The 27790-nt window shown below is 59.7% G+C and overlaps 1 protein-coding gene across 4 annotated transcripts in view; it reads left to right on the top strand.

Annotated features, from left to right (window-relative positions):
* MROH1 (maestro heat like repeat family member 1) overlaps positions 1 to 27790 on the top strand; it is a 56963-nt gene that overhangs the window by 28466 nt on the left and 707 nt on the right. For 2 of the 4 annotated variants that reach the window (XM_056333109.1, XM_056333107.1), the window contains 19 exons: positions 1065 to 1187; positions 1657 to 1736; positions 2260 to 2395; positions 3625 to 3720; positions 4257 to 4361; positions 4552 to 4687; positions 5217 to 5329; positions 7092 to 7244; positions 8701 to 8855; positions 9681 to 9846; positions 10628 to 10824; positions 18035 to 18172; positions 19334 to 19448; positions 21486 to 21632; positions 23304 to 23492; positions 24125 to 24277; positions 24398 to 24532; positions 24803 to 24905; positions 25834 to 25899. In XM_056333109.1, the coding sequence (XP_056189084.1) occupies positions 1065 to 1187; positions 1657 to 1736; positions 2260 to 2395; positions 3625 to 3720; positions 4257 to 4361; positions 4552 to 4687; positions 5217 to 5329; positions 7092 to 7244; positions 8701 to 8855; positions 9681 to 9846; positions 10628 to 10824; positions 18035 to 18172; positions 19334 to 19448; positions 21486 to 21632; positions 23304 to 23492; positions 24125 to 24277; positions 24398 to 24532; positions 24803 to 24905; positions 25834 to 25899 (2506 nt within the window). Of the gene's footprint in view, positions 1 to 1064; positions 1188 to 1656; positions 1737 to 2259; positions 2396 to 3624; positions 3721 to 4256; positions 4362 to 4524; positions 4688 to 5216; positions 5330 to 7091; positions 7245 to 8700; positions 8856 to 9680; positions 9847 to 10627; positions 10825 to 18034; positions 18173 to 19333; positions 19449 to 21485; positions 21633 to 23303; positions 23493 to 24124; positions 24278 to 24397; positions 24533 to 24802; positions 24906 to 25833; positions 25900 to 27790 lie in introns of all 4 variants that reach the window. The other 2 variants (XM_056333108.1, XM_056333105.1) reach the window with 1 other exon arrangement.

Genomic DNA, 27790 nt, shown 5'->3' with positions numbered 1-27790 from the left:
CAGGGGCTGCCTTGAGCCTGCTGCCTTCCACCCGTTCTGCTGAGGCCGTGCCTTTCCTGCGAGCTCTGCGTGGCTGGAGCTCACAGAGCCATCCCCAGGAGAGAGCGAGTCGGTGTGGGTTTGCTCTCGTGGCAAGCCGTGCCGTGCCCACCCTGGGAGGCGAGGACTGGGGGTTGCTCCCCAGAGTGATGCTCGCCTCCCCTGCCCGCAGCAGGGAGCGGGGGGCAGTCAGGCAGCCCCCTGCCCCCCAGCACACGTGCTTTGCCAGGGTAGCTCAGGGACTCCAGAGACCAAGCTGCAACCCACCGCTGGGCTAAAATCCACTAAACTAATTTTCCTGCTTCACCCTGGAACAATCATTCAGTGGGATGGTATTAAAACCAAGATTACTGTCCTGGGGGCAGTGAGGGGCTGTATTTTTATATTTCTCTTTCTAAGGCTGAACAAGAAAAATGGCATTTGTCAAACTGAACTGTCAGGCCAAGGATTCCTTCTCTGGGCTCCACTAATGCGTTTTCCTTCTGGGCTCCCGCTGGCACTAACAGCTTCTGCAGAGCATCTCCAGCCCCCAAGCTGGGGACCCTCTGGCTCAAACCTTCCTGGGATGCTCACCTGTGAGCAGTGGGGACAAGGGGAGTGCTTTTTAATTGGGGTGCCTCCTCTCGACTGTCCTGGGACCCAAGCTGTGGAGGAAGAGCTCCTGGCTGGCAACTTCTGGAGTTGCCTTGAGCATCTGCGTGCTGAGGGTGCTGCCTCGGCCTCGGCGGGGAGGAGGGAGACCCTGGAGGGCTGTCCTCATCCCAAGTGCTGCCAGGGAGTTCCTGGTGTCCAGCTAGCCCGAGACACTGGGGACAGGGTGTCCTTCTGCTCCCCGGTCACCAGAGAGCCTGTAACATGGATAAAGAGCAGAGAGCTGAGCCCATACGCTGCTAACAGCACAAGCCAAGCTGTCGTGCTCAGCCTGAGCATGTTTGCTTGGAGGGTCACCAGTGCCGGGTGGGATGAGACCTTACGGCTGTGTGGTAAGCCCGGTCTTCGCTTCTCACGCTGGGTTCTGCTCTCAGGACCTGACCCTGAAGCTGTGCCTCATCCGGAGCATCTGCATGATCAGCCAAGCCATCTACAACGGTGTGAAGTGCGGGGACTTCGTCTTCTCCCGCAAAGCTGAGCTGGTGGCCCAGATGGTGGTAAGAGCAAGCTCTGGAGGGTGGCCGGGCTAGGGGCTCGTCTAGAGGACACCGGGGAAGGGTCCCAACCCACACTTCTGAGGGTTATGTGTGGGTGTAGCTCCATCTGGAGTCTGTGCGAAGGGCAGGCACGAGTGCCCCGATGAGCCCTGTCTCCATGTGTCTGCCAGGTTCTGCTGGGGCAGGATGCAGCCGTCTGTGGTCCTGCAGCCCTCCAGCCTGGGCTCGGGTCCCAGCAGGGGGGTGAGCAGTGGGAGGATGGCTGGCTGCGAGCCAAACCAGACTGGCTTCTCCTGCCAGAGGCATGGGGTCGTTGGGTGGCACTTGGAGCGTCGGGCTAATGTGGAGGGGCGCCTGGCTTGCTGCATGAGGGAGGCTGGGCTTCGGGGCAGCAGTCACCCTGAAGCCTCTGCCCAGTGTGGGATGGGGCTGGCTGTGACCGTAACCGTCCCCTTGTTCTGCCTTCCAGGAGTTCATAAAAGCAGAGCCGCCGGAGGTGATGCGGACGCCAGTTCGCCAGCGGGCGATGATCACCTGCACTTACCTGGTGTATCCTTCCTCTGCGCCCATCCCTGCGGGAATGCCGCTCTCAGGGCAGCGCTGGCTGGAGCTGCTGCACCCATGGAGCCCGACCCCGCTCCCCAGTTTGCCCCACGGGTCTGACAGCAGAGTGAGGGGCTCTCCCTCGGTGGGCGCGTTAGCGGTGCTGTGCCAGTCACAGTGAAGCTGGGCGGCCTGGCACGGCTGCCAGCTGGCTTCCCTCAGCGCTCCTGGGCTCGGTTCTCGTCGTACTCTGCAGTGAATGTTCTTGCTACAAAGCAGAGCCAAGGGCACTGCACTCTCAGTTACGCAAAGATGACTTCTGAGCTCCAGTTAAAAATACCCAGCACGTCACAGCTCCTGACACAGATACTGGGAACACTCTGCCTGCTTCCCATTAAAGCCACTGCCACTTAGTGTGGAGTCAAGTCAGACGGAATGCATATTAAAATCCTTGTTCCCTGCTTAGCCAGGTGAAAGGCGCTCCCAGAGCGCTCGATGCATCCGTGTTGCTTCCTTAACCTGGGGTCAGCATCCTGGAGCCTCACCTCAGTGATCCCGACAGGACAGAGCTGATTGATACCTGCCTTGCTAGCGTGCTTGCCCTTCCACCACTGGAGCTGGTGAAGGAGAGAGATGAGAATGGAGGCGATGCCTTACACAAGGAGGTGCGGGATCTGGCACCAGCAGGCTGAGGCAGGCAGGGAGCTGCTGGGGTGCCTGCCTGGCGTTGGCAGCACAAAGCCGCTGCGGAACTAACACCAGGTCGCTCACGACCCGGCTGGGTGATAGAGCTTCGTTCCGCAGCGTGGGAGCCGTGGTCACGGCCGATCCCGGGCACCGGTTCCCGGGCAGCGCACAGATGCTTTTCCACAGTCCCGTGAGCCACTGGGTGCCATGGCCCCGGCATCTCCCCGGCAGCAGACCAGCCGTGGGAAAGGCCTGTTTTCCATTCAGCTGGGCACCTCGGGGGAAGCAAGCTGCACCATTTCCTCTGCTCACTTATCTCTGGAAAAAGCCTGGCCCTTCTGTGCGCTGATAGCAAGTGAGAAAATATGAGCTTATCAGCAAGTCCAAATGCTGCTAATAAGAGCATGAACTCCCTCGAGGGAAAAAATCAAATGATCCTGGAAACCCTGCAGGGTAGAAGGGGCCTTTACATAACTAGCTTTTGAAAGGCTGCAGCTGCTTCTCAGTTGTGGTTGAGTGCTTAATGAATGAAAATAACATGCTGCTAATGAAGTTGTTGCAGCTGCTGGGTGGCTGCAGAGCAGCCCCTTGTTCCACCATATCGCCTGCCGCTGCTGCGGCTCCTTCAAGGTGAGCTGCAGAGCAGCAGCCTGGGGCTCTGCCTGTCCCTGGCTAGTGTTTGCAGGCATCTGGCCTAAAAGTTTCAGTTGTTAATCCTTTTCTCCTTCCCTTCCATCCTATGAAGCTTTGTAGCTTTTCTTTTTTGGAGTTTCTCCCAAAATAAGTCCTGGAAGGAAACAGTAAGCATCTTCAAAGGGCTCATTCAGACTGGGCTCGCTGGAATTTGTCCCCAAGGGGGAGAAGGACCAAATTCCCTTCTGGAAGGTCTGTGCTGAAGCCTGTGTGCTAGCGTGCTTGGCTCTGACTAGCTGCTGGCACCTGGTGCAGATCATGACCACCGCAGTGCTGACCCCCACCACGTACCTGGCGCTTCCAGCGGAGGTGGATTGTGCAGCTGGGGTTTTGGTCCCTGCTGTGTTTTCCTGCTAAGCTGGAGGTGGCTGCCTCTTGGCACCCGACACCTGGGAGAGTGCCACAAGCTGGGAATAGGCACAGAGAGAGCACTGTGCCTCCCCGGGTGCCTGGGCTGGCTTTCTGGGACGAGGCACAGCGCTTGTGTAGCCTGCAGTTGGTCTTTCCTCCTTAGATGCTGTATGGTGACACCATCAGTGCCCTTAAAGACCTGCTGAAGAGTCTCCTGCAGAGGAACTTGACCCCCCATGGGCTGCAGGACATGTTTGCGGTAGGTGCAGGCTGGCTTTGCGGGGTTCTTTGGGGAGAAGCAGGGAGGCAGAGGTGCCTGCCTGCTGACCAGAGGTCACCAGGCAGAGACAGCTTTGGACCCAGGGCAGGAGACAGTGAGACGGGTCCTTGTTTCTCTGTGTGATGTGAGGTCCAGTGTGACCCTCGTCACCCTCCTGCAGAGGCTGGGCACACAGCATGGCTGCTCTGGGGTGGTGCTCATGCTGCCTGGCTGAGGCAAGGTCTGGAGGGGAGGGCACAGACAATTGCCCCTTTGGGCATTCTTGCTGTTGCCTGAGAAGGGTGGCCAGCACATGGCCCAGGAGGAGGTCTCTGGTAGTGGGGGGGCGTGCATGCAGCCTCACCAGGAGGCAGAGACCTCGTGTTGTCCTGAAGATGAGCCAGGATGAGTTGTTTGCTTGGGTCGGGGCCGTATTTCCCACAGCCCATGTGTGCACCATGGGCTGAGGTTGCCTTGGCTGTGCAAGGCAACGCAGCTGAGCCTCTGCTCACCTTTCTGATGCTGTTCGCCTGCAGCATTTAGGCCCCTGGATCAAGTCGAACAAGGAACATGAGCGGCAGCGAGCGGTGGAGGTCAGCGCTGCCTTGCTGGACTTCTACCTGAGCAAGCTGAATGTCAATGTAAGTAAGCCCAGTGCTCGAGTGCCTTTCTTCCCACCGCTGCCGGCCTTGCTGGGGCTCGTGCGTGCGTATGTCCTCCCCCGCGGGGGTGTGAGGGTGGGCTTCGTGGCGGTCAGGAAATGCTGTACCCTCTAGAAGCGTCCTCCCCTGCTCTCCTCGCTAGCGTTGCCTGCATGTGTCGTCCCTGCAGACCGTTATCCCCTTCTACAACCTCAGCGTCCTGATCGCGCTCTTCTCCCCGCGCTGCTCGGACTCCTTGGCCAGCGTTCGGCAGCATGCCGTCGACTGCGTCTACAGCCTGCTCTACATCCAGCTGTGCTACGAAGGTGGGCGTGCTGGCGGCGGGGGGTTTCACCGCTCGGGCGGTCGGTGCCGGCAGCAGGAGCCCGGTTCTCCGCAGCTGGGCAGAGGGGTGCACGTCCCATCCCTTCGCGTACGCCATCCCGAAGGGGGAACCCGCCGGCGCAGTTTGCTGCGGGAGCAGGGCTGGTGGAGAGCATCCCGCGAGGGTTTGGGTTTCCAAGGCTCTCTCCATCGCCTGAGCGTGGAGGAGCAGGGCTCTGAGCCTGGCGTTCTCCTTCTCTCCGGGAGAGGTCAGTCCTCCACTTCAGGTGGCCCGAGCATTGAGCAAAGTGAAGCCCTGGGGAGGACTTTGGGTCCCGCTCTCCAGAGCGCTGTGGCTCCTTGCAGGGCAAGCTCTCCTGGCTCTTGGCAGCAGCTTCGGTTTCTTGGCTCCCTCCTGGGAGCTGGGCCAGCTGGCGAGTAAAGCGCAGCTCTCCGCAGCAGCACGGGGAGGTCTCTTTTGGGTGTAAAATCAGAGGAATGCTGCTCACTGAATGCTCCCCCTGAATCCAGGTTTTGCCCGGGATCACAGAGATGAGATGGTGGAGGGGCTGAAAGCTCTGAAGAAAGGCCTGGAGGAGCCTGACTTCACCGTTCTCTTCCATACCTGCAACAACATCGCCATGGTAAGGTGGAGGGCACATCCAGCCTGGCCCTGGTCTTTGCAGGGTGGTGAGGCTGTGGAGTGGGAGCTGCAGAAGACTTGATGCCTCATCTGTTCTGACCAGCCACACGGTCTGGAGGCTGCTGGGGAGTCAAAAACTTACCTTGGTTTTGGTCTGCAGTCTTCTCTCCTCCAGCTGGAGGGTTCCCCTGGCTTGGCCAGGGGATGCTTAGAGCATCTCACCCCCATTGGGAAGCTGCTGGGTGCCCTCTTTGGGCATGCATGCCCCAATGAGGACATCTGTGCAGATGCTCGGGGGGCACACAGGGACTCATGCCTGGCTGTGCCATGGCTCGGTGCATCTGTTCGGGGCTCTGACAGGCAGCCTGAACCCTTCAGCCATCGATGCTCCCAGTGCTGGGGTCAAAAACTTACCTTGCTGTATAAAATGCACATAGTTTCTGTGCATGTCACCTAAAAGAGGTGGTCTAGCTCAGCCCTGTGGGACCTGTCTGGGGCCACCGGCATGCTCCGTGGTGGAGACTTTGGTACATTGTTCTCCTCTATGGAAGCTGCTGGCTGAAGGAAGCCCTGTTGCTGGCTGGGCTTCTCCTGTGGAGCATGGGGTGGTTGGCTCGGGACCTGCAGCTCCTGGGCTCCTGGCTGCCTCCCAGTATGGCTGTGACACTGGTAAAGCCATTCTGGGCACATACTGGACACCCAAAAGGGTCCGAGTGTGGTGCTCAAACCACAGTGATTCAATAGTTGTGGACAGTATCTGGGGTCTGGTGGTGAGGGATGGGAGGAGGGGTGACCACTCGGCTTTTGTGGGAGCTGCATGCGTCAGCTCCTCTCTGATGGCCATTTTCTCTGCTGAGAGCTCCGCAAGCATTGCTCCGGAAGGACCTGTAGCTGTGGAGAAGCTGGTGGGATCTTTTTGTCGTGGAAAAGCTGCGATTTCCCAAGTGTTGTTGCTCCAGTGGACATTCATAGAATCACAGAATGCTTTGGGTTGGAAGGGACCTTAAAGACCATCCAGTTCCAACCCCCTGCCATGGGCAGGGACACCTTTCACTAGACCAGGTTGCTCAAAGCCCCATCCAACCTGGCCTTGAGCTCCCAGGGATGGGGCACCCACAGCTGCTCTGGGCAGCCTGTGCCAGCACCTCACCACCCTCAGCGTAAAAAATTTCTTCCTTATATCTGACCTAAATCTCCCCTTTTTCAGCTTAAAGCCGTTCCTTCTTGTCCTATTGCTACAGGCCCTTGTACAAAGCCTCTTGCCAGCTTTCTTCAGGTGCTGGGAGGTGCTCTAAGGTCTCCCTGGAGCCTTCTCTTCTCCAGGCTGAACCACCCCAACTCTCTCAGCCTGTCTTCATTCTCCCTAACTTCTCTACTGAGCAGCTTATTCCACCCTCAGGTCTGGAGAGCATAAGACCTGGGAAAGCATCTCTCAGTGGTCACCAGAGCAGGGTTAATGGCTTGGTTGCATTGTACCAACCCATCCCAAGAGAGCCCCAGGTTATTTGGCCAGTGGCGTGGGGCAGGTGGCCTGGGGGCAGGTGGCCTGGCCCTTGCTCCTCTTCATCACCACCGATTTGGGCTCTGGGCTGACGGTCCCACAGGGCACTGAGCCGAGGAACGGGTCATCCTGCCTGCAGCTGGGGGAGCCGTAAGCTGTGCAGGGCGCCCGTTGTCTGGGCTCTGCCAGTGTCGGCGAAGGGTCCGCTCTTGTCAGAGAGTGACAAAAACCTGTAGCTTAACTCCGCTTGCCCTCCCCTTAGGTGATCGGGAAGCGCATCCCTCCGGACCAGCTGATGAGCCTCCTGCTCGCCATGTTCGAGGGGCTGGCAGACCCTGATAAGAACTGTTCCCGAGCAGCCACCGTCATGATCAACTCCCTCCTCAAAGAGCGTGGGGGGGTCTTGCAGGAGAAGGTGAGCTGCTGCTGCTTGGCCTTGGCACGGCCTCCCTGGTCCAAACGCAGCCCTGGGGAGGCAACTCCAGCCAGGTCTTGCTGCTGCCCCTTCTTCCTGCGTACTCAGCCTGATAGCTTCCCCTTGCGGCTCCAGCAGCTGGTTTGATGGCGGGGGTGGGCTTCCCTGGTATAGGCAGAGATGCTCCAGCAAGGGGCAAGCCCTGGGCGGGAGCATGATGCCCAGCACAGGAAGGGGTCCAGCCCTGATGGAAGAAGGGAGGTGTTTAACCCCCGTCTGTATCAGCTATTGCCCTTGCATCCCTGGCCGGGAGGAACGCTTGCCCCAGAGCTTTTGGGGGCTGTGGCGCCTGACCTTCTTTGTGTCCCATGGGCATGTGCGCTCATGCTCTCCTCCTCCATCCTCGTAGCCGGGGAAGGCTGCTGTGTGGTAGGAGGCGGCTGCTGGCGAGGCCAGCTCCGGTCTGGCTCCCGCTCGAGTTGAGGAGTTCAGAGAAGCTCACTTTACCAGAAGGGCTCAGGCTCCCTGTGAAACCTTTGCAAGCTCTGGGGGAGCCCAGGGTTCCTGGCTGGGAAGCCAGTCTGAGGGCTTAGAGGTGCTGGACACAGAAGGCTTTTTTTGTCTAATCCACTACCTTTTGGGCTAAGCTCCCCCTTTCTCTCGCAGTAATTGGAAACACCAGGTCTCCCGTGACTCCTCGGGCTTGCTTTTGTGCTAGAGCTTCTGCTAAAGTCCTGCTCGCTACCTATTAGCCTCTCTCCTACGCGGGATTGCTCCAGCTTACATGACTCACCTTTCGGTCAGATCCAGTCCAGCCCAGATCCTGAAATCTGAACCGATGCTAAGCCTCGGAGTCGGTGGGGCAGACCCGAGCGCAGCTGGGGACGGAGCACTCGGCTGCTCTGCGCCTAATCTCGGGAATTTGCTGCCAGGCCTGGTCTGCGCGTGAACTTCCTATTTGTCTTAACGTGCGTTTTATGGCTTGTAGCGAGTGCCGAGGTGTCTCCCTGTGTTCAGCTTGAGTTCCTCTTAGGAACTCGCTTGCCGAGCTCCTCTTGCTGCACCCGTGTCGAGGCTGGGCCTTTAGCATGAGCGCCTTGCCGGGAGGCTGTGTCTCGGGGGAGGTGGGGGTCCTTGTTGGATCCTCTTTCCCCTGGGAATACCCTGCAGCCTCCCCTGACACCTGTGTGGCAGGGTGGGGGAGGGTCCTTGAATTCCAGAGAGGTCTGTGGTTCTGCATGCACCCGCCCAGCGAGCAGGGAGACTTCCCTCAACTGGGAGGATGAGCCTGATGGTCCACCCACCCACCTTGTCTCCTAAAGTCCCGTTACCCGCCTGGGCTGCCATCAAGGGAAGGGACATGGGTGTCCTGGCTGCAGGGACTCTCTGATGGTGACCCCAAGTGCTCAGTATGTCCTGGCCCTCAGCTGGATGCCGCTCTGTTTTCTTCCCACAGGTGCCTGACATCATGAGCATCATCCACAGCAAGCTGGAGGAGGTGGACGAGGAGCACATCCGCAAAGCAGCCCAGCAGACAGTGTATATCCTGGCCTCCCAGCACAAGAGCGTGGTGGTCTCCAGCCTGCTGGGCAGCTCGCTACCCTTTGACAGGTCCTGCCCCACTCTGTCGCGGTGGCCCGGTGCCCGCACGTGCTCTCACGGTGCCTGGGCTTCAGAGCAGCTTTCGCCTAAGCTGCGGATAATCTTTTGGCTGCTTATGCCAGTAATCAGACCCTGCTGGAATTTCCTTTGCACGCTCAAGGATCAGCATGGCCGCTTGCTGCTGGAGCTGCCTTTCGGGGGGCTTGATGGGCTTAGAGGCTCTGGCAGTGCAAACTAGCAAAGCTAGAGAGCCGAGCATGGCTGGGGTGCTTGGTGCTGCTTTACGGAGCCAGCCACCTGCCCCAGAGCTGCTGAGTCAGTGCCAGCCCTGGGCTGAGCCTTGGGCAGATGTTCTCCTCCTCCTCGTACTGTTCCTGCCGCGGCGGGCAGGCTTGCAAACCATACGGGGCAAGGCAGGAGCTGGTATCGGGGCAGCTGTGGGGTTTTGGGGTTGCAGGGCAGCTCTGGATCTTGTCTGAGAGCAGCTGCTGCGTGAGGATCGCCCTGTGCAGCCACTGCTGTCGGGGGAGGCTGCTGCCCAGCCTTGCACTGCACACAGCTCCCACCCAGGACAGCTGTCCGGCCGGGGCTTGCCATTGCTGTGGGCTCCCACTCTCAGTGCCGGCTTTGCCAGCAGCGAGGCACTAGCCACTGTGGCAGTGGGGCTCCTGTCTGGTGTTGATGTGCTCCTCGCCTGCTTTTGTGTGGTGGGTGAAGTGACCCAGGTGTTCCCTGGCGCAAGGAGAGGGCCGATGCTCACTGCCCCTCAAACGAGGGAGTTAATGAGATGGCAGCTGGTGCCAACGCAGCGCTCCCCTCCCTCTTCTCCTCTAGCCACACGTGCACCATGTGGAGGTCACTGGCCACCGAGCCCACCCTCACCTCGCAGATCCTGGAGCAGCTCTTGGAGAAGGTGAACAGGGATGTCCCGTACAAGGAGAGCAAGTGCTTCCTGCTGGGGAGTGGATCCGAGCGCATCGCGACACCCCTGCCCTTGGCTGTAAGTGTCCTGCCACTGGCCCTGCCCTGCTCCCAGCCCCGCAGGAGATGCCCTTCCCCACACGGACACCTGGAATGCTTTTTTCATTTCCTTGGCTCGGGGGTTTGTGCCAGGCGTGGACTCTGGAAATAACGCATCGCTGTGTAATGCCTATTAGAGCTAATCCACCGGCTCGTAAAAAGCCTCTCAGGTGTCCATCCTCAAGGGAGACCACTTTGCATTTTATCCCTTCAGAAAAAATAAACCCAGCTTGGCAGCTTTCTAAGCAGTAAAGCAGCTGTGAAAATTTCCTCCTTCTCTGAAGGACCAAATGCAGATGGTACACAATCAGCCACACGGAAAGCAACTCCCCCTCCCCTCCCCACTCTGGTTTTAACACCCCTCTATATTGTGCCGTGTAATTACGGCTTTTTAACTTGGCCGGAATAGGGCTCTGCGAAGGGCTCTGTGTGTGCCTTGTCTTCCTGCCCATAAAACCTGAGCTCTTGGATCTGCTCTCCTTCCCCAGGTACAGACTTCAAACCTCTCCCAGCTGGAAACACCCAGCTTTCCCCAGGAGCAGGGCTTTTAACAGCAGCTCTAGCTCCATCAGAGCCGCGTGTGGGATGCAGAGAGGTTACGCTGCGGGTAGATGCCGATGCATTGTTAGACTTGGCGTTGCAGGAAGGAGGGAAAAAAGCCCCCCCGTGCTCTCGCTGGGTTATTTACTAACAGATAGCAGCATGGTGTGGGAGATCCCCTCCTAATCCTCTTCTCCCGCGTGTTCCCCCTCTCTCTCCAGGCCACATGTGCTTTGTATGAGATCATGTCTGCTCCGGAGTCTGGGGCAGCAGTGCTGGGACTCTACCCGCCGCTGTTTGTGACTCTCCTGCTGCGCGTCAGCTGCACCGTGGGTGTTCAGCTACCGAAGAACCTGCAGAGCAGGGAAAGGAGGAGCAGCAGCCACGGCCCGGCCCCTCGGAGCCTCCATCCCTGCAGGTACGGCCAAGCCAGGGCGCTGGGCGGCCGGTGCGGAGGGAACGCGCCGACCCGCCATGTGGAACTCATTTTTGTTTGTACAAACACAATAGTGTGTGCTGTGGCTGTAATCGTCGGGCTGGGTAATAACACCCGGGACATAACGCCTTAGGTATGACGGCCTGACCTCTGGTGCGGTTTGGGCTTGGGGGGGTGTGTGTTTTTGGGGGTTTGGGTTTTTTTGTGTGTGTGTTTTCTTCTTCAGAACACAAACTCTAAATTGGGAAGCATTAAATCAGCCGCCCCTGCAGCCGCAGGGAAAGATGTGCTTTGCAGAGCCGGGGCAGCCACGGTGCCAGAGCTCTGCCAGATTGCGTTCCTGCCGCAGCCTCCCGAAAAACCCTTGCTGGCTTTCAGGAGCGGGTCTTGGCAGGGCCCCCCCAGGGCTGGCTGGGCACGTTGGAGGCAGATGACCATTTCTCGGGGAGGGAGGATGTCTCCGCTTCCCTGAAGGATGAGGAGGGGAAGCTGGAAAGAGCAAACTTTTTGGCTTCGTTGTGTCGATGGCTGCAGCATGTCTCTGTCACAACAAGTTGCTGCCCCTTGAGCGAGCAGCACTGGGCCACGCTGCTGTCTTCTCCCACATACAGGTGGCAGTGCCAAGCCACTGCATCTGCCTTGTCCTCCTGCGGTGCTTTCCGCCTGCTGAGGGATGGGGTCCCAAACAGCCACCACTCGGCTGCTGTGCCCCCCAGCCTGCTTGCAGCAAATGCCTTTGGGTGGCCGCACCGAGAGGCGATGCTGGGCGGGCAGCGGGGTGAGCAGCACCTTTTTTAAAATGTGGGTTCAGGTCCTGGCCTCTCTCTGGGGCTGGCTCATCTAGATTTGAAGAGTGTTGTAAAAATGATTTCTCTTTCCTGAGAGTCCGGGCAGCCTCAAAGGGCCGGTTGCTGAACCCAGGAAAGAGTCACCACAGCTGCTAAAAAATAATCCTCTGCTGAGCCAGGCGGTCCCGTTCAAGCACCGAAGGGTGTCTGCTGGCGCAGGGTGCCCGTGTCAGTCCTGTGCATCTGCCCTCCTTAGAGAGCAAGGATGCTGAAAGGGCCCCTGCATGTGAGGCTTTCCTGGGGCTGCAGCGGAGGTGGTGGCTGCAGCCCTCTGCCAGGTCCAGGTGCGCAGGGTCCATGTCCCCTGTGGGCTCTGCATCCAGTGCAGGCTACTGTTCCACACCACTCCTGAGCCTTGCTCAGACGTGCTGAGCGCCATCAGCTCCCGGAGGTTTCCAGCAGAGCCTTTGCCCTGGGAGAGCTGGGATACCATGAAGACAGAGCCCGTCTTTGGCAAGCTGCAGGGCTCCCCCTGGGAGCGAGTGGCTGTAGCCCCTGGTGCAGGGGGGGCTGCCGGGCCACTGGATGTGTCCCGTCGATCTGTGCAGGTCCTCAGCTTCTTGTGGGCGTTGGGCTGGATTGGTGCGCAGCGCTGGCTCTCCAGCTGCTGCCTGTGCCCTGTGTGGCTCCGGCTGGGGCTCCTGCGGGGCCTGCCTGTGCCTCGCAGCTCGAAGGGGTTCTTCTTCTCTCCTGCACCTCTGAGCTACCCTGGGGATGCCTTGGTCTGTAGGAGAAAGGATCAGGGCTTCTCTCTTCAGCCTCTGTAGGTGATGTGGATATGAATGAGATACAAACAGTCCTGCTCCTGCACGCGGTGGCTCTGCCTGCCTGGCGACCCTTGTGGAGCTGCTCCGGGGCTGGGCTGGGTGCTGACACGCATCGGTCATCCCAACCGGCCACACTGTCTACTCTGGATGCGGTGTCTGAAGCGGCACCAGTGCCCCTCAGCCTTCAGCCCAACTCCTGGTGGCTCGTCTGCCGCCGCGCAGCCCTGCTGTTGCGACCGGGGGTGCCCTCGTCCTGCAGCCAGCGGTCTGGCTGACCAGCGGGACCGTTAAATCTATGGGGATGTCGGGGTTAAGCCCAGACCTGAGGCAGCGGTGGCAGGAGGTACTGTGGGCTTAGTGGGGCTGGAAGGGCAGGGAGCCCTTCTCTGGAGCTGCTTCTCCAGCTACCTGCTTGCTCCCTCCACTAGCAAAATGTTTACAGGTTCCCCTGGAGCGTGGGTCAGAGCAGTGCAGAGCGCGGGGAGGGAGCTCAGCCCTCATTTTCAGTTTTATCCTCTTGTGGGTTTCCAAACTTGGGTTTTTGACAGGGTATTATTAGTCTTGGGGGGGGGGGGGGGGGGGGGGAAGACTGGAGGAGCCCAAAAAGACACCAGACAAAGCAGCTGCGAGCTGAAAGAGCTCTAGCATCGCTTGACGGTTCATTTGTTAAATCCCAAAGGATTGCTTCCTCCCCTGGAAAGGCTGTTTTCTCCCCCCTGAGCGGAGCGAGTGGCGCGGTGGCACTGGGCACGCTGAGCAGCACCCCGCCGTGCTGCTGTGTGCTCCCTCTTCACCTCGGGGAGCTGCCGCTGGCGTGGAGGTGACCTCTCCAGCAGGGAGATGTAATGAGTGGAAGCAGGTTGTTGTGCGGGATGGCAGGGCTGCTATCTGATTAGTGTTTTATTTAGACCACATGTTAGAATAAAATTAAACGAGCCAAATGCATTGGAGGAGCCGGCTGGTTAAGGCCGATCGTGGGTCGCCCTGTGGCGGCATCGCTTCCCGAGCTTGCAGCGCCCGCCCCGTCCCCTTGGGTGTTTTGCATGGCCGCAGACTGTGATGGCTTTGTGCAGGTCCCTGCAGCGGGAGCGGACACTTGCACTGCCTTTGTGGCTTTGGGCTCGTGCAGCCAGAACTGTCTGTTCTCGTCATGCTCTTCCCCCTTAACAGCTCCTGGAAGGGAGGCGTGGGCAGGTCCCAGCCAGACCCCGTGCCATAACGTGGGGAGCACTGAAGGGAACTCGAAGCAACTGGTTGCCTCCCAGGGAAGGAGGTGTCGGAGCCAGGAATGAGTGCTGTTCCTCCAAAAGCGTCTGGACTCCAAACAGCAGAGGGGATACAAAGCAGAGCGTGCTGAACTATTGCTGGGCCCACTGCTCCATCCGTGGAGGGGGGCTGGGGCTGGTCAAGCCCGTGGCCCTCCCCACTGCTGGCCTAGGCTTCTGTCTGGCTGTCTATCCCCAGAGCGAACCATCGGGGTACAAGAGCCCCCCAGGGTCCTTGTTGGGAGAAAAGGCGATGTGCTGGCCAGAAAATCAGTAGGAACCAGCAGCTCTTCAAGGCGGACACCCTAGATGTGGGATGGGGGAGCCCCCAGCCCCTCTCCTGCAGCCCCCAGGGAGCAGCTCTGCCAGAGGCTGGTTCTCTCCTGCCGGCGCCAATAGAGGCAGCCAACTTGGTCCCAGGCTTTGCGGGGTGAAGCTGGGCAGGATTGGTCCAGAGAGGTTTCTCACTGGTCTGAGCCCACGGCTTGCATTGCTAGGGCTGGCCCAACCGTGGGTGTGCTGGCGACGCTCCGCCTCACTCCACTGGGACCGCAGTCGGTGGGTCACATGCAGCGTGTGTGCCCTCAAGAAGGGAAGAAGCTTCCTTTGTCGCCGCTCCCCAGACGTGGCCGGCGGGCAGGCGCTCTGCTGGCTTTCTCAGTGCCGCTTCTCATCTCCCCGCCTGATCTTGCAGGTGTTGGTACGGAGCCCCCGTGGCCAGGCTGTGTGTTGGTGACGCTGCCGGCTTTCGGGGAGCCCGGAGAGGTGCTGCGTCATGCTGGCTCCTGCCAGAAATCTTCGGGGCCTGACTGGAGGGGCAGGGGATAGCACGTGGCTCTGCTCAGAGCCCTGTTTTCGCTCCTGCCACGTGGGTGCAGGCAGGCGGCTGCGTGCCCGTGAAGCCAGCGCTGACGGATGGAGGGGGAGCAGCCTTTGTCCAACGCGCAGAAAAACCGCGGGGATGTGAAATTCCAGCCTTGTCCCAGGAGCTGGTTACAATATCAAAGTAATTTCCTGTACGCGTTTTGAATTCTAAGTCTTCATGATATTTAAATGCCAAAGAGAGATGGTAAAGGTGAATATGATAGCTTGGCAGGAAAGGGAGGCTGGAAGACATGGGCTTTTGTTGGAAAGGAAGGAAGTGTCTATAGGACACTGTGGAAAAAGCAAACCTTGTGAATGAGCGGCTTTCGCCATCTGTCATGCAGGAGCAGCCTCTGGTTGTGTGGGGGCTTAACCTGCTGCACTCACCTTGGGCTTTTTAGCTCTTGTTAAGGAGCAGGAGAGTCTGGAGCAGCAGGCTGGGAGCCGAAATATCGGGGAGCTTCGAGCAGAGTGGGAATCCTGCAGTGGCGTGCAGGGGCTTTGCCGGGAACAATCCCTCCTGAGGAGCCACCCAGAGCACTGGGCTGGTGCTGGGACGTCGCCTGTCAGAGCCTGTCCACAGGCAAGGAGCTGGTGGGCATCTGCTGTCCATGAGCATCTGCCGGGAGGCTTTCTGTTGCTGTTCTACATTGCAAGAAAATAAATGCCACTGCAGCTTTCTTGGACTATGTGACAGGTTCACCTGTGTGCAAGCATTGAGTTTTGAGGCTTATGGAGTTTTCTTACTCTTCAAAAATGTCAGTGGTCCTCATGCTGCTGCAGGAGGGGAGGTCTCCAAAGCTGGAGTGCAATTCAGGTTGGGCTTTGGGGGTGGTGGGCTCCCTGCCAGCAAGGGCGAAAACCCCAGGAACGGGCTGAAAGGACTGGAGATGTAGCGAATAATCAGACCAGAATTAGGTGGACCTCGTCTTGGGGCAGGGAGACTGGCTTGGTGTTCTTACCTGCAGCGCTGCATCCAGCTCTGGGGCCCCCAGCACAAAAAGGACACGGACCTGTGGGAGCGGGGCCAGAGGAGGCCACGCAGATGCTCAGGGGGCTGGAGCACCTCTCCTGCGGGGACAGGCTGAGAGAGCTGGGGTTGTTCAGCCTGGAGCAGAGAAGGCTCCGGGGAGACCTTAGAGCACCTCCCAGTACCTGAAGGGACCCACAAGAAAGCTGGGGAGGGGCTTTGTACAAGGGCCTGTAGCAATGGGACAGGGGGAACGGCTTTAAGCTGGAAGAGGGGAGATTTAGGTCAGATATCAGGAAGAAATTTGTTACTGTGAGGGTGGTGAGGTGCTGGTACAAGCTGCCCAGAGCAGCTGTGGGTGCCACATCCCTGGGAGCTCAAGGCCAGGCTGGACGGGGCTGGGAACAACCTGGTCTGGTGGGAGGTGTCGCCCATAGCCATGGGTGGGACTGGGGGGTCTCTAAGGTCCTTTCCAACCCAAAGTGTTCTGTGGTTCTGGGGCTGGGTGGCCACAGTGCAGTGGCAGCGTGCAGTGATGATTTCTGCCCTAGGGAGAGCGTGCCCCAGGGGCATGCTGTGGGCAGAGGTACGGCCACGTATCTGCTGAGCAGCAGCACTGGCGGAGCTCTGCTGTGTGGGACCCACTCTGCAGGACCATATGGCTCCTGGGGAGCGGAGCTGCCGGGCTGGCAGAGCTGGCATGTGTCTGGCTCTCCTGCTCCAAACAGGCAGTAGTAGGTGAAGTACGCACCACACCTCCCCACCAAATGAACTGCTGCGATGAAAAAAAAGAGCCTGGTTTTTATTCCAGGCTGCTGGAAGGGATTTTTGAGGTCAGAGACTTGCACTGTTGGAAGGACCTCTCTAAATGGAGCCGCTGCACGTCACTTGGCCCTTTCAGCCATGGCTGACGGGAAGGAAGGGCTCAGCCAGCGCGGGAGCTGCGTGCCCTGCAGCAGCTCGGGCTGCCTCTGGCTGGGCGAGAAAACTCGGAAGGCCTGGGCAGCCAGACTCCGGAACAGTGAAACCAGGACTGTTACGTAGACTGGCAGATTGGCACGGACAGATGGTGGAAGAATGCTTCCACCTAAGGTTTTCTTTAATTAGTAATTAATTCCTTGTTGTCCTGTAGTCTTCGTGATGCAGGGATGCTTAAAGGATGCTGGAAGACTCTCTGCCAGCCTGGGCTCTTCCCAAGAGCGGAGCAAGCTGGCGCAGCAAGCATTCGTGCTTCCGCTTTTCCGTTTGCCGTGGCTAGTGGAGCCCAGTGGCTGCTCTGTGGGCTCACCCGGATCGGTTTTGCAGGGCAGACCTGAGGGTCCTGCACTATCCACCCCAGGGGTCCATACCCTGCTGCCTGACTGGCTACCATGTGCCCCCTGCACCAGAGCGGTGCAGGACCAGCCAGCTCCTGCTCTGGCTCACAGGGGATGCAGCGCAGGTCTCTTGCTTTGCACGCTAGACGTGGCTGTGCCAAGCAGAAAAGCAAACCTGCGTTCTTCTACTTGTTTCCTTTCCTGCTCCTCACGATTTTGTCGTGGGCAGGTGCTCGGCTTTGGCCCTTAAGGATGCTCTGGTTGGGGGAGCAGGTCCTCTGGGTGCTTTTGCTGGAGAACCCCAGCCCCAGCTCCTGATAAAACAGATGAGTGTGGTACAAAACTGCCCAAAGCCTCAGGTCTGGTGTGGCGAGGTGCATTGCCTGTGTGTACGGTGGTCAGGGCTCATTTTCTGTTGTTAGTCTCAACTTGGGCTGTGCCAGACGTGTGACTGGGTGTCCTTCATTAAGGCAAGCCGGGCTCTGTGGGGCTCCTGCAGCTGCTGGAGGACGTGGCTGCAGTGGAACCCTGTGGTTGCCTTCACCCTCCAGCCTCCTGGGGCTTGGCGGGGGTGGCGGTCCCTCCAAGCACTGGTCCCTTGTCACGGCAGCTTGGCCCGTCCCTACAAGAAGCCAAAATAGCAGGAATACAGCTCATAAGCTGCAAGACCTTCGTGTGGAGACGCTCCTACTAAATGATGTTTTCTTTGTGTGTGTGGTAACTACATTCCTCTTGCTTGTATTGAAGGCTAAGATTTATCCATTGCTAATATTTGTTTTGTTTTGACAGGATAATGTATGTTTCCCATATGCTGCTCTGTGCTCACAGCAAAATAATCCCTACCTATAAAATATTAATGCAAAAAACCCCTCCTTAAAGTAGTTCTGGACTTCTTTACTTTTCAGTCTATTGTCTTGGATCACTTTAACGGGAAACGTCACAGCATAAATGGAAGTAGCAGTGAGTTATGGGCTCGCTCACTCCAGCTAAAGCCCTCGCATAACTCATCCCGTCCTCAAGCACCTGAACGCCTCCCGCGTGTCCCCGCACTCCCCGGGCAAGAGGTTCCCTTGCCCGCCACCCCATGACCTGCCACCACGGGCAGGGCTGCAGGCAGGGCAGGCAGCCCACCCGGACCTGACCGCCGTGCTTCTCTCCCCAGCTGTGCCGTGGAAACACTGAAGGTCATGCTGGCCCGGGGGGGCAGCGAGGAGGTGGCCAGGGCTGTGGGCAACGCCGGCGGCTGGGAGCTGATGGCAAGTCCGGAGAGGCACCACGACGGGATCGCCGTGCTCGCCCGGTAAGGTGGTGGTGCCACACACTGGTTCGCCGCTATTCCCTTTAGTTTTGGTGCAAGAGCTGCACCGCGGCTGTTGGGAGTGGGACAGCAAGCGGGGAGGGGGAGCTGCAGTGCCCGCCGGCTGGTGGTGCTGCCATGCCTGCTGCCCCTGCTGCCCCAGCACGCCCCTTGCTCGGGCTGGGTGGCAGCTCTCCAGCCACGTCACCCAAACCTTCACTGCCCTCAGCTGCTCTGCTGTGCTCTTGCCACAGCTCAGGCTCCCTGTTCCCTCCTAACCAAGGTGTGACGGACACTAAAAGGTTTCGGATAGAAACTTCTCACCCCCCCCCCCTTTTGCTGCTCCTGAAATGTCCTTGTGGTTCATTGAGTATAGCAGCAGCATTTGATCCCTGCAGACGGCCGGCTGGGCTGCCTGTCCTTCCCACCGCGGCTGCGCAGCCTGGTGCCAGCGGCAGTGAGCTTGGCACGAGTCGGCGAGGCCGAGGGACAGCCACAGACCATAGTTCGGTTCGGCGGAGCCTGGTTCAGCCGGGGACTTCACTGTCCCTCCACCCAGGGCTGTTAATAGCTCTTGGATGGCCACGGAGGAGATGAGCGGTTTGGGATTTTCCAGTATTTGCAAAAGTGCTTTATTGAACCTCCCAAACACTTGAGAGCGTCTCATCCAAAACAAAACCCGTCCCTCCTGACCCGGGTCTGCCAGAACAGGCTCCTGCCAGGGTGCCCAGCACACATCAGGCATGGGCTGAGGTCCTGCCCTGCATTTCTGAGCGAGTGGGTGGTAGGAGGGGACAATGCCAGGCCAGGGCCACCGGCTTTTCTGTCCCGGATGTCAACATGTGTTTCTGCACAGCAGCAGGACGCAGAGGCGCGAAAGGCGGGACTGCCTGAGGCTCCGCTGCTGCTCAAAGTGCCCCAGGCTGCAGCTGCCCACCCTGTGCATGGGAAGTGGCGGTGCCCAGCAGAGGCACGTTGCGGCAGCCCACTGGTGCCCCACGGCTTGGGCCTCGGTGCCAGCACCTCGCTGTGCTTGGCAGTTTTCAGACCTCTGGGCAGGGGGGTCTCACCAACCACTTTGAAGCCCCCCCGGGGTCCGGAAGCCACCTGTAGCCCCCAGTGCAGCCAGGCGGTGTGGGTGACACATGCCACTTCTCTTGGTAGTGCGATGGCACGACACGCCGGCCCCCGGCTCCCCTTGATCGTGAAGAACCTTATCCCGACGCTGAGCAGCGTCTTTGACAGCCAGAGAATCACCACCACCGCCTTCTTCGCCGAGGTGAGCAGGGGGCATCGCGGGGAGGTGCAGCGTGGCCGAGCCACCGCTGCAGGGTGGCCCTTGGCCATCCGCCCAACTCTCCCTGCCTGGCTGGAGAGCAGCTGGGACGAGGGTTACGCGGCAGCAGGGCTCTGCCTGTCCTCCTCGGCTTCCCGACCCTCTGGTAGAGGGGATGGCAGAGAAGCGCTCGCAGGAGTCCAACTCTGAACACATCACCGCCATGAGCCAGCAAACCGTAACTCCGTCCTTACGTACCACCCTGAGGAATGAAGTGACTCAAGTCCTTTCCCCTCGCCGGCAGCGCAGCCAGCAGACTGTAACACTATCTCTCCGTACATACCACCTTAAAGCCCTGGGCCACTCGAGGAGTTTTTGTTACATAAAGGAGCACCTTATGCCAACAATGCAGAACTATATCCCCCCTTATAAACCACCTTTTAAATTCTCAGCTGCTTAAGCAGCCTGGGATTAAGGCACTGTTTTTATTTTCTGTTTGGCTGGGGGAGCTGCTGGCCCGGCTCCTGGAGCCTGTCCCAGAATCTGCTTTAGTTTTGGAGTGTGGTTGGCTCTCTGCATCCTTAAAGGGTTTAAAATAGCAGCTTTGCCTCACCGTGGAGCTGGAGGGGAAGGAAGCAAATGCCTGTGTCTCCCTCTCTCTCAAAACTGATGAGGTGAGAGCGCAGTCCCTTTTCTCTCGGCCGTGCCAGTGACGGAGATGACAGAGGGGAAGCAAGGAGGGGAACGGCCACAGGGCCGGCGCAGCGAGAAGACGGGCAGCACGGGGCCGGTGTTCGGCAGCCTCTGCTCCCCCAGCCTCTGGGGGTCCCCTGCACGGTGGCAGAGGTGCAGCTGCCCCCTCAGGATAGCTGTCACTGCCCCATCCCAGCAAGATGGGGGGCTCCGTGCCAGCCCATGGGACCCAGGAGGATGCCACTGGTGGCTGCCCGCAGCCCTGGCTGCCCACAGCCATCCAGCCCCAGCTCTGTGCTCGCACAGCGGTGCCTGCCTGTGGGTCAGGCTCTGGGGTTCTGGGTCTTGTGTCGTGGGTCCCTCTGGGCTCCTGGCCTCCCAGTGGTGCCAGCAGGTGACTGGGCACACATGGGGAGTCCCCTGCCGCAGCTGGAGGCCGGAGGGGAGCTCTGGGGAGAGGGAGTGACCACACCAGGGCAGCCACGCTGGCACCCACGAACCCAGAAGTGCCCCTTCAGCACTGGGCTCCTGCTGGACCCCACCGCTGCTGGTGGCTAAGCCTCTGCTCAGTAAAGCACAGCCTGATCCATCTGGGAGGAGCCGAGCCCCACCGGTGAGGGCCAGCGATGCTCCTTGGAGCACATCCCGCTCCCGTATGTGGCTCTCCCCACCACCCAGGGGCTTGGCTGGAGGGTCGGCAGGAGAGCAGCTCTGCCATCTCCAGCCAGGTGTCCTGCATGTGTCTCCTTGAGCTCCTGCCTGGCCGGCTCCTCCCAGAGCGCTCCGGGAACCGGGAGCTGCTCGCCAAAATCCCTGTTTCTGCTGCTCAGTGCTGGGGATGCTGCCGGGGGCTGTGGGGGCTGCGGCTGCCCCTGCACCGCTCAGGAAGGGCAGCTGGCTGTGCTGCTGGCCACCCCACAGCCCAGGGGATGCACTTTGGTCCTCTGGCGCAGTCAACACCCCAACTTCTTCATAGCCCAGCCCATCGCAGCTGGCAGGCGATCGATCTCAGGGCAAGGATTCAGCTTTCATGTAGGTTCTGTGGGTTTCTCCCAGCTGTCGGTGCTCACCCGGGCTTCCCCCTTTTTCCCAACTTGGGGTCCTCAGTTTTCTCAATTTACATGTTACAAATTGTTACAAATTCCCTAAATCTGAGTGGCGCAGGGGCTGTGGGTTCCCCTAGCATGCAAATATGGAGCGAGGGCCTGAGGGGAACCAGGGGGCAAAGCAACTCTGCTGGGGGTCTTCCCCAGTGTAAAGGAATAAGAGTGTCTGAAGCCTGGCCATCATCTCCCTTGTGGTTTGTGTGGCGCCTGTCCTGTTGATGCTGAGACTCTTGTGCTTTAGCTCCTCAATAGTAACGTGGTGAATGACCTGATCCTGCTGGAGACCATGATGGATAACATGACGGGGAGGCAGAAGGACAGCTGCATGTTGGTGCGGATGCTAGCGCTCCGGGGGCTCGGCAACATCGCCTCTGGCTCGCCAGATAAGGTGAGAGTGAGCGTGGTGCTGCTCAGCCGGGGAGTCCTGGCCGAGGCTTGGTGGGAATAGGAGGCAGGAGATGCTACCATCTACCAGGAGATGCTGCTCATCAAAGACAGGGTGGGTGCTGGGGTGGCTGGTGGCCCTGCCTACTTGCCCTTTGGCTACTGCATCTGCCTACTCCAGAACCGTGGTGACAGTGGTCCTGTGCATCACTACCTCTGCAGGCAGGCGCTGCTCTGGTTCAGACTTCTGAGTGCTTTAGGAGACACCTTTATAAAAGCCTGGCTTGGGAGGAAAGCCTGGTCTCCTCGGGGGAGGCTGGCTGGCCTGAACAAGCCAGCTCACCCGTGGGGCTGCCCACGCAGGCAGCAGCATCGTGCCTGTGCAAGACCTGCGAGCCCATCGCTCTTCCCTGCTGCTGCGGTGGTTTTGCTGGCCAAGAAATGGATCCTTAAAAGCAAAGCGGTCCCCTGTCCCAGCAACAGGGTTCAGGCAGGCAGGAGTCGGTATCCCCACTCTCCGAAGTGCTTACTCTGCGGAGCACCCTGTGGGGAGGGCAGGCACAGGGTGCTCTGTGCTCGCAGCTCTTCACCTGGAGGATGTGTGGTGGTCCAGGTGCACCTCGCAGCCAGGACGCAGTGGCTGACCCCCCCTTTCCTGCCCAGGAGAGGAGCCGATGCCACAAACCCTGCAGATGTGGGAGCATCGGGCTGCCTGGAGCTGCCGGCCCAGCCCCGCAGCTCTCCGTACCCGACAGCTGATTGGCGGCAGTGGGGGGCTTGGCAGGCACCCCGCTCCTGTTCTTGACTGTGCCAAAGCCCAGGAAGAGGTCACGGTGGGCCAGCCCAAGGCAGGCGATACACTACCGTGATCTGCTGCTAAAATATACATAGCTACTAAAAATACCATTCTGTTGGCATATCCCAGTCGGAGCCGCCGCTCTACCAGCATCTGGCACTCTGAGCTGCGAGCGCTGCCTTGGGGAAGCGAGAAACCGGGAGTGCTCAGTGCAGCCCGGCAAGGATGAGGAGGGCAGCGCAGAGCCCGTGCAGTTGCAGTTGGGGTGCTGGCAGAGACGAGCTGTCGCCGGCTCCACCGCTCACCCCAGCCGGAGTGCAACCGCCTTTCCAGCCCCTTGGGAGAGCTGCGGATGCTCCTGTCTGTGATCCGCTGGGGGCAGCCGGGAGCAATGCCGGGCAGGTGCAGGTCTGGGAGGGCTCCAGGGCTCCTACCGTCCCAGGTGGCTCAGGGACAGCGGTCTGTCTGTCCATCCTTGTGCCTTCCCAGCTACGCTCCGTAAGCCATGGGTAGCATGGCTTAGTTTGCAAAGCCGAGCACTTAGAATTAAGTGATGGCAGACTTAACGTGGCTTACGCAAACTGAATTTCCCCCTTTGCTGTGTATGCACCAGCTCTGATTACACAGTGAAATACTGCGTTGATGGTTCCAGCGGGAGGGGAACTGGTGACTGTGGTAAGCGGTTACCACGTGCAGTAACTGGCCTCTGCAGAAGATGCTTTACCCAGGGCAGTCGTAATTTAAGTTTTCTTTCAGCTCTTTCTGGCTGGAAGGGCAGCATGGGGCAGGAGCCTGCTGCGAAGCACCCAGGGGACGTGTCCCTGCCAGCCCCCTGTCCTCGCCCTGCCAGGACCACTTTTCTTGCCGCTTCCCTTGCAGGTGAGGAAGCACGGGGCCACGCTCCTGGCGTCCATGGTCAATGGCATGGATGACAAAGACGACCCGCACAACCTGGTTGCGCTTGAGGCCATGTCCAGTCTCTCCAAGCTCCTGGATCATGTAGAGGAGAGAGACATCCAGTCCATGCTCCTCCACATCGCCATCAGGATCCGGCCCTTCTTTGACAGTGTAAGGCAGCGCCCTGGCTGTGCCAGGCAGGGCGAGCTCGTGCCTTTACCCGGCACGTCTGAAATGGCTCCTCTGCCGAGCCAGCGCCTGCTTAACAGGGGGCACGTGCGCAGGTGCTGCGGGGCACATCCCTGGGGCTGGGGAAGGAGGTCTGGGAGCTCAGTGCTGCCTGTGTAAGGACACAGGGTGGTTGGGAAGCGGAGGTGCCCGTTGCATGGTCTGTCGGACCTTGATTTCACCAGGTAGCGGGTGTGGGGTTGAGCCAGAGCTGGTTTGTGCGGGTGTCCTGGGGCAGAGTGAGGCTGGGGAGAGGGGAGAAGTTGTCCGTGGGTGTCCCAGCCGTCCCAGCCATGGGCAGTTTTGGTATTTCCTGGTGAAGAACCATCTAAAGTGGTTTTCAAAAACAAACAGAAAAGCTGAGGTCCTGCAGCTGAAGAGCAGGGCAGCCAGGGAAGGAGGTGCCGAGGGTTCAGGACAGACGGCAGCGTTTCTCCTGCTGCTCTGAAGCCCTCCAACCTGAGAAGCAGGGTGATGGGTGGTGGGAACAGCCATGCCAGTCGTATCCCCCAAGGCAGGAGATACCTAGTGCAGGTTGGTTCCCGCTGGACCCTGCTCATCCCCTCTGCCCACAGGAGCAGCCTGACCTCCGCCAGTCATCCATCGTGCTTTTTGGCAACCTGACCAAGTTCAGCGAAGACAACTGCGAAGTCTTCTTTGAGCAGATCCTGAACGGGCTGGTGACACTGCTGCTGCACCTCCAGGACCCGAAGCCGGAGGTTGTCAAAGTGAGTGCCCTGCTGCCCGCTTTGGCTGGCTGGAACAGGGGTCCTCTGCCTCAGCGCAGGGATCCTGCGAGGTGCTGAGCTCTCGAGTGCACGCTGCAGCCTCCCCTCTCTGTGCTGCAGGCCTGCAAGTTTGCTCTGCGCATGTGCGGCCCCAACATGGGCTGTGAGGGGCTCTGCGACATGTTCCTCAACCACCTGCGGGAAGACAGGAGCCTGCACTACGGCGAGTTCATGAACAACGTCTGCAAACACCTGGTGAGCAGCCGCCAGTGCCCGTGGCACCGGTGCCGGCACTGCCCACGGGGCTTGGTGCAGCCTGGCAGGGCTCAGGCAGGGGCTGCTGGTCCATAAGGTCCTCAGGGTCCTGCCCTTGCGTCCCCACTGGGCACTTTTCCAGGCTCAGGTGTGTTCCTGGGCTGCCCTCAGCCTCCCCGGGAGCTCCTGGCTTCCAGGAGATGGTGCCAGTGCTGCAGGCAGCCAGTCTCATGTCCTGCGTGACTTGTGCGGTGGCTCTTTCTCTCCTAGATGCAGACCTACCCTGAGATGCTGAACCGCCTGATAGTAACCAACTTGTTCTACTTCAAGAGCAACTGGGTGGACATTCGAGCGGCAGCACCCATGTTCATCGGTGAGGCTGCTGGGGCCCCACTCCCAAGCTGCTCCTCAGGCTTTGCGGGGGTGTCCACTCCCCAGATGGTGTGCACACCTGTCCCTGTTGTCCCAGGAATGCTTTTTGTCCCTGGCTTTGCTGAGGGGGCACTGGTAACGGCCAGGTCATCTGGTGCTCCCGTGTCCCGCGGAAGCAAGGCCTGCACCTTGCCGTGCCCGGCCTGGGGACGGGTGCATGTTCCATGTGCCCCAGAAACTTCTCTCCAGCCATGTGCCGCTGATGCTGGTTGGGTGCACAGTGTCTGCATGACCAGCCGAGGTGGAAAGCACGTGGCCAGGTCATGCCGTGGTTTGGGTGGCCGCCTGCCATGGGCAGTGCCTCTACAGACCCTGGTTTGCAGCAGGAGTGGGCTGCCTGCAGGCTGCACAGATGATGCCCTCTATGGGGCCTGGACCAGCTCGGTCCATCGCTGTAGAGGTCTCCAGGGTCATTGTGCAGCAGGCAGGTGAGGTGAGCAACGCGGCCAGATGAGCTGCCTCAGCTCCGTGTATTGCTGTGGTTCCTTCTTTCTGGGGAGGGAGGGTCGTACCCAGCCTTGCTTTTACCCCTTGGGGATGGTGCGTGTGTGGAGGTTTTGCTGCTCTCAGCACAGTGCCGTGCTTGGATGTGCCCCGTGATGCTCTAGGATAAGTTGCTAGAGCTGCAGGCAGCAGAAACGCTGGCAGGCATCTCCTTGGGGTGCATGTTAGGGTGCTGCACGTACAACAGCCATGATGGTCCTTCCCTGAGCGGTTGTTGTGGGGTTTCCATTGAGCCCCCGCACCAGGCGCTGACGCAGCGGTGAGCGAGCTGGCGCCTGGCAGCGTGGCACCATTACCTGTCTCCTCAGATGTGGGGCTCCGTGGTGGAATCCAGACCGAGCCCTGACTCTGAAATTCTTCCTCAGGCTTCCTCGTGCTGCATGTGGACGAAGACCACTGTCAGCAGGTGGACCTGGACCAACTAATTTCGGGTGAGTAGGTGCTGCCACCCGTGGTGTTCGCTGCTGGGGAGCGGGGACTTGCCTCTGCCCACTGGAGCTGGAGCTGAGCCCCACAAGACACGGCTCCCAGGCTCTGCCACTGCTGTGCCCGAGGCTCCCGCTCAGCCCTCCGGGATGGGACAGCCTGGGGCAGCCCCCTGCACCCCGCCAGGACCGGCCATTGCAGAGGAATGAGGCTACAGCAGGATCCCACTCCCTCCCAGATGCGCGGGTGCAGTGAGATCCAGTGTTGGCCCCCAGGCAGCCCCCAGCTGCGTCCCGGGGGAGCTGGGGGACGTGAGGAACGTCCCTGACCCCCCGGTCAGCACAGGAAGCCAGAGCTGTGGCCAGGGCAGGCCCAGCCCCTGCAGGCAGCAGGGCTGGGAGGGGCCGGGGCTGGAAAGCCACGGTGCTGCGAGGGGCTGAGCGGTCAGAATCGTAGCATCGTTTAGGTTGGAAAAACCTTGAAGATGCTCAAGCTCAACTGTTACCTCAGTGCTGCCAAGCCTGCTGCTAAACCCTGCCTCCAAGGCGGCGGTGGGATGCTGAGCCGGCATTTGCTTTGCACCCCGCGGGCACCCCAGGGCCAGGGTGGCAGCTCGCCCAGGAGCGGGGTCTGCTGGCAGGTGCCCAGCCAAGCTCGAGCCCCCCTTATGGCACAGCCCCTCCGCAGGCTGTGACATCGGGGTGGGGGGGTGGGGGGCGGGGGGCTCGCGGGGGGCTCGTGGGGCATTATTTGCAGTGGCTTAGGGTAAGCAGGAGAGACTCGCAGCATCTGTAGGTAACGCGTTAACCGTTAAACGGCAGAGTTAGGGCTCATTATGAAGGGCTAATAAAAAGTCAACTTGAAGCTGGTGGCATTTTGGAGCAGAGTTAAGTAATTTTCCTGGATTTCAGGGATTTTTTCCCTGTCACTAGTGACCTCATAGTATATAGTAATGCATGGAAACTTTTGGATTGTTCCAAGGGAGCTTAAAAAACACTAAAAAAGGAAAAACTATCTTTCCGTTGGCTCCCCAAGCCCTTCCAGAAGAAAGAGGCCTGTCTGTTTGAAACAAGTGAAAGATAATCTGCCTGTGTGTGAGTAATCGCTGGAGCGAGCGGGGCTGGATTGGGTTGCGCGAGCTTCCCGTGTTGAGTGGCTCGGCTGCATGGGGTCCGGGGGGGCTTCGGCCTTACACCCACCCCGGGCCACCCCCCACCGGGCTCGGCGAGGCACGAGGTGCCACCGGCGGTCACGTCAGTGGCGGGGGCCTGGCTCACCGCAGGAGCTGGGGGGCCAGGGGGAGGCAAGGGCTCTCCTGCGCCAGGTAAACAAGCTACTGGAAAAATATTATTATCCTTTTACTGCTAGGAAAAACTACCTGGATTGTTTTCTTACTACCGGGAGCCGTTCCAGGCATTAGGAAATCGTGCTGATAGGGGAGGCTTGGCTGGGCGAGTGTCTGCAGGGCTGTGGGGGCTCAGCTCCCAGCTCTGTGTCCCATCCCCCACCCCCCACACGCTGGGGCCCTTCCCCTCCCCAGGGCAGCAGCCCCACCAGCTTCAACCCTGTGCCTGGAGACCCCCCCAACCTGGTCCCATCACCCTGGGGCACTGGGCCAGCAGGAGCCGCACACAGCACCGTCCTGCTACCTTGGCTTCGGTCCCAGGGCTGTAGGGTCCATGGGGTGGGGGAGGGGCACACAAAGAGGAGCTAGGGTGCCTGTTCACCCCTGGGGTGTGGGCACTAGAGCTAGCAGAGGGGCTCTGCACCCCTGGGGCCGGAGTGGATTTTTCTCCTTCCTTCTGTAACGGAGCAAAGCCAGGACGTGGCTGAGCCGTGGCAGGGTCCCTGGCTGGGGCAGGGGTGGGTGGCCACAGCCCTGCAGCCACCAACATC

The sequence above is a fragment of the Falco biarmicus genome, chromosome 3, assembly GCF_023638135.1.
Source record: "Falco biarmicus isolate bFalBia1 chromosome 3, bFalBia1.pri, whole genome shotgun sequence".
In the NCBI taxonomy this organism is placed as follows: Eukaryota; Metazoa; Chordata; class Aves; order Falconiformes; family Falconidae; genus Falco; species Falco biarmicus.
This window is presented reverse-complemented; position numbering and strand designations above follow the sequence as displayed.